At 39.9% G+C, this 15,100-nt stretch overlaps 1 protein-coding gene across 7 annotated transcripts in view; it reads left to right on the plus strand.

Moving 5' to 3' along the window:
• Positions 1-12,656, plus strand: part of LOC105011052 (unconventional myosin-VIIa) — a 46,886-nt gene extending 34,230 nt beyond the window's left edge. For 4 of the 7 annotated variants that reach the window (XM_029121155.2, XM_034293305.1, XM_029121156.2 and 1 more), the window contains 18 exons: positions 408-578; positions 873-990; positions 1,563-1,689; positions 1,946-2,115; positions 2,762-2,955; positions 3,124-3,248; positions 4,411-4,568; positions 4,811-4,964; positions 5,616-5,771; positions 6,017-6,122; positions 6,329-6,442; positions 7,019-7,106; positions 8,117-8,223; positions 8,484-8,669; positions 8,988-9,104; positions 9,296-9,379; positions 9,480-9,599; positions 10,955-12,656. In XM_029121155.2, the coding sequence (XP_028976988.2) occupies positions 408-578; positions 873-990; positions 1,563-1,689; positions 1,946-2,115; positions 2,762-2,955; positions 3,124-3,248; positions 4,411-4,568; positions 4,811-4,964; positions 5,616-5,771; positions 6,017-6,122; positions 6,329-6,442; positions 7,019-7,106; positions 8,117-8,223; positions 8,484-8,669; positions 8,988-9,104; positions 9,296-9,379; positions 9,480-9,599; positions 10,955-11,047 (2,388 nt within the window). In that variant the 3' untranslated portion in view covers positions 11,048-12,656. The remainder of the gene's footprint in view (positions 1-407; positions 579-872; positions 991-1,562; positions 1,690-1,945; positions 2,116-2,761; positions 2,956-3,123; positions 3,249-4,410; positions 4,569-4,810; positions 4,965-5,615; positions 5,772-6,016; positions 6,123-6,328; positions 6,443-7,018; positions 7,107-8,116; positions 8,224-8,483; positions 8,670-8,987; positions 9,105-9,295; positions 9,380-9,479; positions 9,600-10,954) is intronic. The other 3 variants (XM_034293304.1, XM_013134565.4, XM_034293307.1) reach the window with 1 other exon arrangement.
• Positions 12,657-15,100: the final 2,444 nt, after the last annotated feature.

Below are 15,100 nucleotides of genomic sequence, written 5' to 3' on the forward strand. Positions count from 1 at the left end.
TGGGGACGAGGTGTGGGGACGAGGTGTGGGGACAGAGATGTGGGGACAGAGATGTGGGGACAGAGATGTGGGGATATGTGTAAAGAAGGAGATTAGGTGAGAGGAATTGGGTATTTTCTACTCGTCTGTTCTCTGTGTTTGGTTGATGAATGATGTGAGATGGTGTTATGTGTTATTTATTTCATACTAATGTGTACTGTAGTTATGTCTTCAACATTATGTACTTTCACATCATTTTAAACATTCTATTTCAAATATAGCCTAGTGAAAAAAGCTCAATTGTCCAAATGCATAATGGAGTGTATGCCAATCCAGATTTTATAAGTATTAGAACTCCTTTGCCTTCTCTCCCAGTCCATAGACAGACTAACAATCTGTCCTCTTCGTCCTTCTCCCACCCCTGTCAGGAGGAGGATCTGGCAGAACTGGCATCTCAACAGTACTATGTAGACTACGGCGTGGAGGTCCTCCCAGAGCGCCTCCTCAACCTCATCCCTTCCTACATCCCTGACCGTGAAATCAGCTCCACAAAGACCACAGAGAAGTGGGCCCAGCTGATCACCTCCGCTCACAAGAAGGTTTTCAGAAAACATTTTCAATTTGTCAATTCAGTTTTTCAATTACTTTTTTAGTTCATCTCTTCTGCTCTTACAAAATAATTTGTCCTATGGTCTATTTATGCTTATTTTTAAGGATGTAGTGGAGAGTGAACATGTCTTTTGTAGTAAATATAATTTAAGCGTCCACTAAACGAAACTATTATTTTCTGTATTCGTTTTTAGCTGCTTGACAGCTTGACTTACAATATATTTTCCTATGACCAGTGCAAACACAGTTCTTAAACAGTTTCTCATAACGTTCCACTCTTTCAGGGAGTCTACACTCAGAAGAGGTTGGACCCTCAGAGAGTTAAGGAAGACGTGGTTGACTTTGCTCGCTTCAAGTGGCCTTTACTCTTCTCCCGTTTCTACGAGGCCTTCAAATTTTCAGGTCAGTGTTCTACACTGCTAAGCTCTGTCAGATAATTAATTATTGGTGTTAATCAAGGAACAGTGTGTGTTTGTGTGTAGTGTGGGATATATTGTTATTTGAAGGAATATTAATAAATGTTTATACATATGTGGGTGTAGTTATGTGCTGTTTTTATAGGTATATGTGTACATATATAGAGTATATATCTCATGTTTTTTCCACGGATCATCACTAAAAAGTGAAAAGTAAAATCGAAATGTTTTATTATTTTGTATTATATATATACTGTATATATATATAATTTTTTTTTTTTTCTTGCTGTGAATATGAGGCCGGTAACCCCAAAAAAAAAAAAAAAGAACTTGGTCACCATATATTTTAGAAAAACAATAAAATGTATCCCCCTAATAGAACCACAACCAAGCAAACCACAAGAAGTACTAATTTCTTCTTTTTCGTCAATATTTATGGGAGTTTTAGCCAATACAAAGGATCATACAGAAATGATATTTCTGAGAATGTAGTGTATCATATCCATAATATCATGAATGTATAGTTTGACATAACCTCTATGTCATTTATCTACTCAGGGCCCAGTCTGCCGAAGAATGATGTCATAGTGGCAGTCAACTGGACTGGGGTCTACTTTGTGGATGAGCAGGAGCAGGTCCTTTTGGAACTGTCTTTCCCAGAGATCACAGCTGTGTCCAGTAGCAGGTCAATAACAATCACTTGGATTTTATTCAGCTTGTAGTCAGAGCTACTCATTTGATATCATTGCAGAGTAGGCGAAACATTTTTTTTTTTTCATGGTAATATACACAGCAACCTCATTAGAATAAGCCTATAATTTTAATACAGTAAAATTGAAAAAAAGAAATCAACCTACGTCTCACCTGACCCATTTAAAACAAAAACAATGTTGTGCTTTGTAACATCATTTTGGTATTGTAATAACCATTTTCCTTGACAGAGGAGGGAAGCTCCAGGGCCAGAGCTTCTCACTAGCCACAATCAAAGGAGACGAGTACACGTTCACCTCCAATAATGCAGAGGACATCCGTGACCTTGTTGTGACCTTCCTGGAGGGCCTCAGGAGGAGGTCAAAGTATGTCGTTGCACTGCTCGACTGTCCCAACCCTGGTAAGTTATCAGCCAGAAATGTTTTCTAGAAAATTACATGTTTGTCCATCAAAAAACCCAGAGAGTGGTAAATTGCCAGTGTGGATATATCAGCTGATCATTCCTGTCACAATATTAGATTTACTTCCTGTCTATTTAATTGTCAGGTTACTAACAGAAATGTCTGAGATGATGGTCATAAACTGGCATATAGGTGTTAATCCACCCACCACCCCAGCCTCCACCTGTTTGGGTCTGTTTCCTTTTGTGTGGGGTGTTGGTTCTGCGTACCTTACTCATTGGCTATGGGGATTCATAATATTACAGTGTTATGTCATTGTTGGTAGTATCATATACATGATCATGTGATGGCAGACTTACCTCAGAGGAGCAGAACCTAATGCCAACACACTGTGTACATTTCTGTGCATACAATAAATGGTTTAACTTATACATGCTGTTTTCTGTCTGAACCGGATGTGTTGTTTCTGTTGTTGTTTTTTTTATGTTTGTAAAAATGACTAAAAACATGTTTTTGCTTGGTCCTATTTTCCTTATACATTGTTCATATGTATATATGTATATTTATATATATATTTATATATAATATATATAATTCAGTTATTTTAATCCATTTTCCTTTGACCTGAATGGCGCATTGCTGTAGCAGGCGGCGAGGACTCAACCTTCCTCAGTTTTTCCAAGGGTGACTTGATCATACTGGACGAGCACTGTGGCGAACAGGTCATGACCTCAGGGTGGGCGCACGGGGTCAACGACAGGACCAAGCATCGCGGGGACTTCCCAGCTGACTGTGTCTACGTCCTGCCCACTGTCACCCGGCCTCAGTATGACATTGTGGTGGGTGGTGATCATGAATACACTGTCCTTCTCCGTAGTTTCTTTCTTTACCGTGATCATTTTGTGGTTGATCTGGTATGTTTTTTTTTTGTATCTGTTTGTCTCTCTCTCACCGTTTTTGTCCCATTCATCCTTCCCATCCTCCTCTCTCCTTTCTGCCCCTTTCAGGCTCTGGTAACAATGACTCCAGACCAGAGAAGAGAGTCCATCAGCCTGTCCCAACTGGCCCTGGCGCAGAGTGAGGGCAAGGTCAAACCCTACACCCTAGAGGAGTTCTCATATGACTATTTCAGGTAGATAAACACACACACACTTACACTCAGACAATCAAATATTTTATTTCAATACGCCTCTGAGATGGACATTCCTATAGGATTTAATCATTACAACAGTAGTTAGATACATCGACACCCAAGGACTGCTCATAAACACTAACATGGATCAGTACCTCGCCAGCCTCTTCAGTCTTATGAAGGCCGTCAATCTGAAGGCCACGCACGCAAGCTCACTCACTCTTGCTTTGTTTTTTGTCGGGGACCGCGTAAGCGGAGACGGCCAGGAAGAGCGAATGTCTCTTCCTGACTGAGTTAGTGAGTGCCTGACTGTCTACTCATTGTTAAATAGCGTAGTGATTGGAGACGCGGACCGTAACGTAGACGACCAGCGTTCGATTCTCGCCACAGTTTATAACAAATTAGGCATTAGGATTTGTTCAGGATAGACTAAACCTTCGCTGGCCACAAGCTTCAGTAGGTATGTTCATGTAAGCCTAAAATAAAACTGTTTCCGGTTATATTGCGTTGGACGAACACATTCCTCTCGATTTCGATTGACATAGCATAGTTCACACAGCGTAGTGGAACCAGCCATGGAGTGATTGGAGTCATTGTTTTCATGACTGTCTAGCTATTTGTTAGTTATTATACTGTATTCTCTTTCGAATTTAATGTGTTTAATGTAGTGTAGCGACCCTGTTATACCTATTGTTGGTTTGGATGTTGTAGGGGACCTATTTTCAAGATCTGTGGAGTTTCAACTAATTGGTTAAACAATGCAGAAGTAAACAGACACCACATCTCTACACACATATAACATGCAACACTATGCGCTGTTTAAATAGTGTAGTGGTTAAAGACACAGTCTGCCACATAGGGAACCACAGATCAAATCCAGCCGGGGCAACGACATTCATCCCTTCTAATCATGGGCCGGCAGAACTAGGCTTGCCTGCTTCCTTTTCTTGTTTCAATATGTGTGTATTTCAAATCTGTTTTCATTATTGCTGTAAAATTGGGCTCAAATGTTAATCACACTCCATAAATAAAGGTAAAAATGAATATCCCCCTCACTCACTCAGTCCACCCGTCATTCATTCGGCTCCATTCACCACCTCTCTCTGTCCTCTCTCTTTCACCCTCCTTTCTTCCTGGGTCCCCCCCTGGTCCCCTACTTCAGACCCCCTCCTAAGAGCACTCTGAGCAGGGTAATGATCACCAAGGGACGGGTGAAGGAGCGTCTGTGGTGCTGCACCAGGGAGCCCCTCAAACAGCCCCTGCTGAAGAAGGTCCTGGCCCATGAGGAGCTCTCCCAGGAGGCCCAACTGGCCTTCATAGATATCCTTTCAACGATCCAAATGACTTGGTTTTACAATGTGGAATGATCTCATTGTAAAATATGAGAGGTGCTATTGACATTGTTTTTTACAAAAGAATAGTTAACCATTAGAATCGGCTGAAATGTGATGCCAACCCCAGCGTGTCATGTAATGTTAAATGTATATTGTGTAATAATTCATATAGTTTTATGGCTGCATTTAGTGTGTGTTCCCTCATGGTCCTTAACCCCTCCCGTGCACCGCTGATGAAGTACATGGGTGACTACCCATCCAAGCGAACGCGCTCGGTCAACGAGCTGACCGACCAGATCTTTGAGGGTTCACTTAAGGCAGAGCCACTCAAAGATGAAATCTACTGCCAGATCCTCAAACAGCTCACAGAGAACCACATTAAGTAAGGCTGACAGATTACACAGACCTGGGTTCAGGTGTTCTAATAGTGTATGAAGAGGTTATGTCAGGGAGGCTTAAGTTGTGTAAGGATTTACCATATTGTGCTGTGTGTATGTGAGTGTGTGTTTGCGTGATGGTTTGTGCATGCATACTTGTGAGCCTGGCACCAATGTAGGTCACTTGTATGTGTGAGAATTTGCCTGCATATGCCGGCCTGCCTGTGTCTGTATGCCTGCCTGTGTCTGTATGCCTGCCTGTGTCTATATGCCTGCCTGTGTCTGTATGCCTGCCTGTGTCTGTATGCCTGCCTGTGTCTGTACGCCTGCCTGTGTCTGTACGCCTGCCTGTGTCTGTATGCCTGCCTGTGTCTGTATGCCTGCCTGTGTCTGTATGCCTGCCTGTGTCTGTATGCCTGCTGCCTGTGTCTGAATGCCTGCTGCCTGTGTCTGTATGCCTGCCTGTGTCTGTATGCCTGCCTGTGTCTGTATGCCTGCCTGTGTCTGTATGCCTGCCTGTGTCTGTGTTGTATTTATATTCTTCAGTGTTGATGCACATTATCACCTTTGTAATGTTTGAGTTTTATTCGAATGTGGATTGGATTTGTTTGGAGTTTAAAAAAGCACTTAAAGTCAGTGTGTGTGTGTCTGTGCAGGTTCAGTGAGGAGAAGGGCTGGGAGCTGCTGTGGTTGTGTACAGGTCTGTTCCCTCCCAGTAACGTTCTGCTACCCCATGTCCAGAAGTTCCTTCAGGCTAAGAAGCACTACCCCCTTGCCCCTGACTGCATGCAGAGACTCCAGAAGGCCTTACGGTATAACACACCCACCTGAACAGTAGACTGACTTCTGACACGTTGTCCAAGAGCTTCTCAGCCATGTAAACAAAAGGAGTAAAATGCCAAAGTATTCAGGAGATAAGGATGATTGAGCTCAGTATCCGTGCCTCTTGTACTCTGCCTTCGTCTCTCTTTTCCAGTGGGTGAACTAACAGTCTAATGGTTACTGTATTAGCAGTATAAACTTCTGTTCCCATGATTCTTTGTACTTACCAATACAGTAATGGATCCAGGAAGTACCCGCCTCACCTGGTGGAGGTAGAGGCCATCCAGCACAAGACCACACAGATCTTTCACAAAGTGTACTTCCCGGACGACACAGACGAGGTGAGAGGTCAACCTCATTAATGCTGTATTAATGCTGCATTAATGAACAATGTGTTGATACAATGTGAAGCACCAATGACATGTTGATGCCAAGTACTTGGAGTCAACAGGGGGACAATCTGAGAAAAAATGGCACACAAGCTATTTTATTCGCAACCAGATGTTCGGTTTGGTCACTTTTATCTGAAATGTTTTTTTATCCAAAGGCTTTTGAGGTGGAGTCTAGCACTAAGGCCAAAGATTTCTGCCTGAACATCGCCGGCAGACTGCTCCTGAAATCATCGGAGGGCTTCAGTCTGTTTGTCAAGATCACTGATAAGGTACATTACTAGGATATCACTGATGTAGAGCTTCCCAAAAAACTTTGAACGTATTGTAAGTGGTTACTTGTAATTTATATCATTAGAGATTTTTTGTTGATGTCACATTTATTAAATTATATTTTAACTCTTTAACTTTTGTCTAGAATGTTCTGGTACTTGTTAAAGTTAATTAGGCTCATTAGGCTTCAACAATGGCCCCAGTAGAAGTGAAAGTAAAACACTCATAATATCAAAAGTCCACCACTAAAGGTATGAGTTACCTTTCTGCATGTTTCTGTTTTATCCCAAAACCACCACTGCACTCCTATTATTATTATTTTTTATATGTATATATTTGGAAAGAAGCAGAGTCAACTTTAATAGTTCAAAGTGTTCTGTTTTTAAAGATACCATCCCTCACCACTCTACACCTTGTGTTGCATAATTGTTCTACTTGGGGTTTACACCAATTTAGGATAACTTTTAAGATTTCAGTACTGCTACAGATAAATTTGCATTAAAAAGATTAATAATAATAATAATTATATAATTTGGTCAATATTTGTCTGACATTTGACCTTTTGGTTGTTTCAGGTCATCAGTGTGCCGGAAGGAGACTTCTTCTTCGATTTTGTAAGGCATTTGACTGACTGGATAAAAAAAGCCAGACCAGCAAAGGACGGTAAAGAGAATGGTTGAATATATATGACATCTATTTAGTAAAACATTTACTCATAGCATCCACAAGGACATTTTTATCACTGAATTATCAGACAAAATAGGTATCTTGGAACATAGTATGGTGTCTTGACTTCATTGAAAAAAAATACACTTTGTTGCTGTGAACCAAAATAAGTCTGTAGTTTGTTAAAGGCAAGAAACTATTGTAGTTGATCAAGCACGGTGTTCCATGTTACAACACCATCAACATGATAAAATGTTTAAAAAGGGATAGTTCGACCTAGATTCATATTTGGGTGAAATAACCCCTATGTTGAGTTGTTCTTGAATTCCTATGGAGTAATGTTTAAACTAGCCATTATTCAACTTTGTCCCTGCTCGGAATTAGCATTATTACTAGCATTGTCTAAAGTCATGAATTGAAACAGTGCGTCCCAATCAACAGAAGCTGCATTGCAAGCGGAAAAACCTACTCCAAAACACTTCCAACTAAGACTAGTGGTGTTGTTTATCGCAAAGAACATGTTGATGTGTTCCTTTAAATAATGTTTTAGTTTTTGCTTAATAAATCAATTTTTCAACTGAAGTAATAGTTGCTTTGTTTAACGATCAGTTTTGTTCACAATAGTATCAATCCGCGTTTTTTGAAATTTCGACCCAGAAGAACCACTTAGCATTCACTTGCTACCGATGACATCTTTGCTGAAAGTCATATGCTGTTTGAGGAGGCTACAGAAAGTAGATTGCAGGGTGACAGTTTGAAGCAACTACATTCCACCTGCTGTTTTGTCAGTATGCAGTCAAACGAATTGATGCTAGGGCGACAGATTACTTTAATTCCATGGCCTTCAAGAACAACTCAGAGTAAGTGTTATTTCACCCAAATATGAATTCAGGTCAAACTATCCCTTTAATACTGCCTGAATGATATATTTGAGTTGGGGGACTTTCTATCCGCTGATGTGTTATTACGAGACGTATCTTTTCTGTTTATTTATGGTCCGTGTGCAGGTGTAGTGCCTTCACTGATCTATCAGGTGTTCTTCATGAAGAAACTATGGACCAATACCATTCCAGGGAAAGACTCCATGGCCGACTCTATCTTTCACTACTACCAAGTATGTCTCTGTGCATATATGTGTTATGTGTGTCTTCTCAGTGTTCTTGAAAAACGAAGTTTCATAACATGCAACTTATACCTCTGCGTAGTCACATTATTACAATTGTAAGCTAAGATAATGACAGTGCCTAACACATGATTATCATCAGGAAATAATGTATTTAGCCATAAAAATTGACATCACATATTATTATAGTAATACCAGTATTTTTATCATATTAGTACTTTTTATTGAGCCTACTTTCTGCTCACCTTCAGGAACTTCCCAAGTATCTCCGTGGTTACCACAAGTGTTCCCAGGAAGAGGTTTTCCAGCTGGCAGCGCTTATCTACAGAGTGAAGTTCGAGGAGGACAAATCCCAGTTTCCCAACATCCCCAAAATGCTGAAGGAGCTGATCCCACAGGACCAGATCCGACATCTCTCACCTGATGATTGGAAACGGGTGAGTCTGAAAAAAGCAATGCCTAACAGACTTCTTTATCTGGGTGGTCTGACCTGAAGGAGAAAAACTCTTGGAGGGTTAATGTAGGATCAGTTTCTGCTTTAGATCATAAAGAATAAGAGCAGGAACCTGAGTCTACCCTATTTTCTGGGATTTTATCTATAATACTAATTCAAATAGCTGAGGGACCTTGTCTGAGACACTTCAAATACATAAAATGCATGCTTAGACTTCAGTTCAATGGGCGAACACAAGCCTGCATTGCATAACTGACTCATATTTGGTGACATTCTCTGCCACTTGCTTTCTGTATCACAGTCTATAGTGGCGTTGTTTAACAAGCAGGCGGGGAAGACGCGAGAGGAGGCCAAGCTCTCATTCCTCAAAGTCATCTTCAAGTGGCCTACATTTGGCTCAGCCTTCTTTGAAGTGAAGGTAAAAAAATGTATAGAAATTATTTATGGGGTTTTCCAGTGTATGACTTCATGTCCTTGTGTAAATAGTACAGACATTATGTATCCAGAATTTGAATGGGATAATCCTTATTTTGTTCTGCACGAATTGAAGTTTGTTATAGTTTTGTAAGATAACAATCATGACTAAACAGATATTGTTATATTCAACAGCAAACCACTGATCCAAACTTCCCAGAGACCCTACTGATAGCGATCAACAAGCATGGCGTAAGCCTGATCGACCCCAAGTCCAAGGTTAGCATGTGCCCACATGCATGTGTGTTTGGTTGTGTGTGCCTATTTGCTCACTCCAGTGTGTGTCTATCGTGTTACTCTCCAAATGCTTCGTCAACAGGATGTGTTGACGACACACCCATTCACCAAGATCTCCAACTGGAGCAGTGGCAACACCTACTTCCACATCACCATCGGCAACCTGGTCCGAGGCACCAAGCTGCTGTGTGAGACTTCACTGGTAAGTGACAGGACACGTCGTCGCCCATCAACATTGTATGAAGTTAACTACATACATTTATAAATGACGAGCCGGTGCCTCTTAGGTTGTCCAATTGTCAAAGGTAGGATCTTCGGCTAACCAACCTTCTTTACTGACCACATTCCAGCCCCTGTATAAGAGACTGTTGGAGGAGGCACCGTCTGCACAATTAAAAATGTTGCACAGGCTAATAGCAAATGCCATGTTTTCCTTTTGAATCTTTAGGGATACCACTTCCACAATGTTGTGTCCTTTGACCACAACGCTATGGCCAGCACCGTCCATATTTATATTTATATAAGTTCACTCATGTTTAAACACCCAGATGACACCCATATCCAGATTTACATGCATACCTACAGTCACACTCGCACAAACACAATCCTCACCTATAACTGAGCAGCCTCTTGCTCAAACACAACCCAGCCCCACGTGGTAATGCCTAAAATCCTCAAAAGCTACCCCAACACCCTGCTCGAGTCCCTTTTAACTCCATCGCTCCAAATTCCAGAGATTTCCCAGTACACTGCCATGTTTTTATTAATCCCTGCAATATATCTCTCTGTCTTGCTGTGATGCTTTACAAAAAATTTGTCTGTAGCCTTAAAGATTACTGTTTTACCCATTAGAATAACCATATTTTCCACTGATTGATCATGATTTTTGTAATCAATTGTCGGTTTTGTCCAATGTTCATCTCAACAGAGATACCATGACAGACCAGTCGATTCCACACCTGGACAGTACCAGAACAGATGGTCCACAGATTGTATTTCATTATGACAGTCTGCACAGTGCCGACTGTTCAATTCCCTATATATTGAGAATTTATTTTGTTGCAAGAATTTTATATAGTAGTTTGAACTGAAAGGAATGGATGTTGATGTTTGTTGAAGGTTTTTTTGTATATATTTCCATACCCCCGATGCTATTGAATTGGGACATAAATATTTTGAAGTTTGAATTCCATCAGGTATAGCAGTCAAAAATGTTACCCTTAAATGGAAAAGAGTCACATTATGGTTAATGCTGGTTAGCTTTAATCAAGCATGGCAATTTTCTGGATCATTGTTGATGGGTCCCAGACTGACTCCCAGAGTAGCAGACTTGCTTCATCCTGATTGTTTGATAAGGCCCGTTTGGAGTGCCAGTTGGGAAGATTGGCACATTAGGGATCATTCCATACAAGCTCCATCACACACATTCTGAAGTATTTAACCGAAAACAGATACAACTAAAATCCCAATTCGATTCCCAGGCTGTCAGGATTTTTTGGGGCAACACATGAATGTACTTTAGAACTGGTTTAATCTGTTTTGTCTGTGTGATCGCAGGGCTACAAGATGGATGACCTTCTGACCTCTTATATCAGCCAGATGCTGACTACTATGACCAGACAGCGCGGTTCCCGTGGCAACATCAAGTGATTTGCGAAGTAATCTGTCCTGTTGTTGGGGGTTGTAGGCATTGAGGGCTTTCAGACCTATCGCACTGTCATTCAAACACACCTACCCTCACACACAATGTATGACAGGCAAAAACACACATACACACACACACACACACACAATATCAATGACATATACCTGCACAAACACAAACGAATATACAAGCACACTCAAATAATCATATGTACTTGATGACATTTCTTCCCAGAATGTGGATGTAACTGTATGTACTGGATCTTGAAACCCTCTGGTTTATGACTCTACTGTACATATACTACTAATTAGAATACTACAGACTCATTGTTGATGTTGCTTCATTCTCAATAGAATGCCAGTAGGATTGGTGACAATTTACGTTTTATATTGTATGTTTTGGCCATGACAGTGTTTTGAGTGATGGTCAGATGTTGGTTGATATCTTGGATCCTGTCTTAATCACCAATTGCCTTTTCTTGACCATTAGATAAATGCACAACCAACAATTTCCACTTTAGTTACATTGCAAGTAATCACAGGCTTTGTTTATAAAATGTTATGTTACATTTTGTGATTTCATTTTTTGTGATATTGGGCCTGAAGCTATATAACAGATTGTCTATACTGGAGATCTCATTACCCCATTATTTTCTCAGAGTTAAATTAAACTTGAATCCCTTCTCATTATCACAGGCAGGCTAAATAATTTTCTTGAATGATCTATTCTTCCGAATCAGTATTATTAGAACATTTGAGTTCGGTCAAATTGACCTATAGACATTAGCTGACTAGGACTTATAGGATGTTGATATACCATATCACTGGAAAGAAATATTTAATAATGTGATATTTTTTACTAGCACATATTTAGTCGTTTGCGTATTTGAAGCAAATTCATTCTGTAAATAAAGATTCTTGGTCCATATGACCTGGTTTAGCCAATTTAAATTGTAGATAGTAATTTTAGATATTAAAGGTGAATTATGTAACATGATATCATGAGAAACAAAATATCTTTTTAATAAAAGAATCAGCAACAAAAATGTGTCAAGACTGCCGCTATTGGATCATGATTTGTTAAAAACTTGCAACAGTTTTGGTATATTAAAGTTATGTTATATGTTATTGTCTATAAACAAGAAAAGCAGCTCAATGTGTATGGTGATTTTAAATTGCTTACTTTACCTTTAAAAGTAATTGTAACAGCCAAATAGAATCAAGCTTGCTTCAGCCAAAATCTGCATAGCCATTGGTTTGGCACTGTTCAAGGTGGAACTGCATTAGAGCTGTCAAATCCTCAAGCAGCCCCTCACGGATTAGTCAGATATAAAACCATAATATTTTTTAAATTATTTTTTATGTGAGTGTTATTATTTTTGTTCCAAACTCCATTTTGACAGCTTTAATGCATTAACACCTCTGACACTGCCAAAACCCCTGCTATGTGGATGTCAGGCATCGTCGATTAATGCTAAAACTGATTAAATTCTGGCCTTAGATTGTTCTTGTGTGATGTTTTGTATAGTATATATTAAATAGGTCAAACTGTTTGTTTTGTAAATGTTGGTCACTGTAAGCAAATATTTTGTTATCAATAAAGAAATGACAAATATTCCCTTCCATTTCTAATTTTTATCATGCTAAAAGATTAGCATATTCCACATTTTTGTTATACTGTATCTTGAGAAAGCATTGTACAATCAAAGCATCAAAATGGTTCTCCACCCCCCACCAAATATAATAAAAAAATAACTCACACTTACATAATAGTGAAACAGATTCATACAAACTCCAATGGCTATCACAGCTGTTTTCCTTTCAGATCTATTTTTAGAAATAGTTGCTGGTCTTTAACTCTAGATTAAAGAGCCTCTTATGTTCTTGCATGGGGATAGTTTTTTGAATTCTTTACAAATGTCAAATCAAATACAGAAATTTCCAAAAGGACAGCATAGAAAGGGCATAATTGAAAGATTTAGACAAGAATATGGAAAATTAGCAGTTTGAAAATGTTATTTTATTATGGCATTCTGTTACGATGAGAAGAACGAAGACTCAAATAAAGAAAACCCTGAGAAGCACATGTGTCCTAAGAAAATAAAAAATCTGAGTGATGGTCATCTGCTGGAAGACTAGGGTAAGAGTGGAGTTTGTCTTTGTAGGAAACCATACCTAAAATTAATAATGCTAGCAAACATTTAGGTTAAGGTCATTATTTAATGGAGAAGTAAAAAAAGAAATGCTCAAAGGCAGGTATTGTGTTTCAGGTTCAATTATGCTTTTGTTAACAAAAGTAGATAGTTGTTTTATACATCAGTGCTTTATACATCTTGTTATATACACTCACCTAAAGGATTATTAGGAACACCATACTAATACTGTGTTTGACCCCCTTTCGCCTTCAGAACTGCCTTAATTCTACTTGGCATTGATTCAACAAGGTGCTGAAAGCATTCTTTAGAAATGTTGGCCCATATTGATAGGATAGCATCTTGCAGTTGATGGAGATTTGTGGGAAGCACATCCAGGGCATGAAGCTCCCGTTCCACCACATCCCAAAGATGCCCTATTGGGTTGAGATCTGGTGACTGTGGGGGCCATTTCAGTACAGTGAACTCATTGTCATGTTCAAGAAACCAATTTGAAATGATTCGAGCTTTGTGACATGGTGCATTATCCTGCTGGAAGTAGCCATCAGAGGATGGGTACATGGTGGTCATAAAGGGATGGACATGGTCAGAAACAATGCTCAGGTAGGCCGTGGCATTTAAACAATGCCCAATTGGCACTAAGGGGCCTAAAGTGTGCCAAGAAAACATCCCCCACACCATTACACCACAACCACCAGCCTGCACAGTGGTAACAAGGCATGATGGATCCATGTTCTCATTCTGTTTATGCCAAATTCTGTCTCTACCATCTGAATGTCTCAACAGAAATCGAGACTCATCAGACCAGGCAACATTCTTCCAGTCTTCAACTGTCCAATTTTGGTGAGCTCGTGCAAATTGTAGTCTCTTTTTCCTATTTGTAGTGGAGAAGAGTGGTACCCGGTGGAGTCTTCTGCTGTTGTAGCCTATCCGCCTCAAGGTTGTGCGTGTTGTGGCTTCACAAATGCTTTGCTGCATACCTCGGTTGTAATGAGTGGTTATTTCAGTCAAAGCTGCTCTTCTATCAGCTTGAACCATTCTCCTCTGACCTCTAGCATCAACAAGGCATTTTCGACCACAGGACTGCCGCATACTGGATGTTTTTCCCTTTTCACACCATTCTGTGTAAACCCTAGAAATGGTTGTGCGTGAAAATCCCAGTAACTGAGCAGATTGTGAAATACTCAGACCGGCCCGCCTGGCACCAACAACCAGGCCACGCTCAAAATTGCTTAAATCACCTTTCTTTCCCATTCTGACATTCAGTTTGGAGTTCAGGAGATTGTCTTGACCAGGACCACACCCCTAAATGCATTCCATGTGATTGGTTGATTAGATAATTGCATTAATGAGAAATTGAACAGGTGTTCCCAATAATCCTTTAGGTGAGTGTACATCTGATAGACCTTTATTAGCTTCAATATGAGGTCCTGAATGTAGCATTATAGTCTGTGATGGTGTGTTCTTGGTCTGGCCCAACCCCCCAATTTCTGGGTGAACAGTTTTTGTGATCCATAAATTGTCTACTCAGATCCAGACACCTTGTGAAGAAGGAACTGACATATGTGTAGTGTTGGCCTGGTGCCCTGGCAATCACCATGCCGCATATAAAGAGATTTTTTTTTACATATTGTTTCCTATTCTGACTCAAGTTAAGCATGTCAAATATTTCCCTTTTTCTTCACTTTGCTTTGCTTCCCTATCTTCACTTGTACAGTTAAGCCCAAAAGTATTGAGCTATAGTGAATTTTTATTTGACCAATAGGTTTCTTCTTGCTGGAAATGACAAAAACAAGAGACAAAACACGGTAAGACATTGTGCTGGAGACACAATTGAATAACGTAACTATTTCAGTTTTTTTTTTTCATGGTTATGAATACTTTTGGGCTTAAATGTAGGTGATCC

This window comes from Esox lucius, chromosome 7 (assembly GCF_011004845.1).
Source record: "Esox lucius isolate fEsoLuc1 chromosome 7, fEsoLuc1.pri, whole genome shotgun sequence".
Taxonomy (NCBI): Eukaryota; Metazoa; Chordata; class Actinopteri; order Esociformes; family Esocidae; genus Esox; species Esox lucius.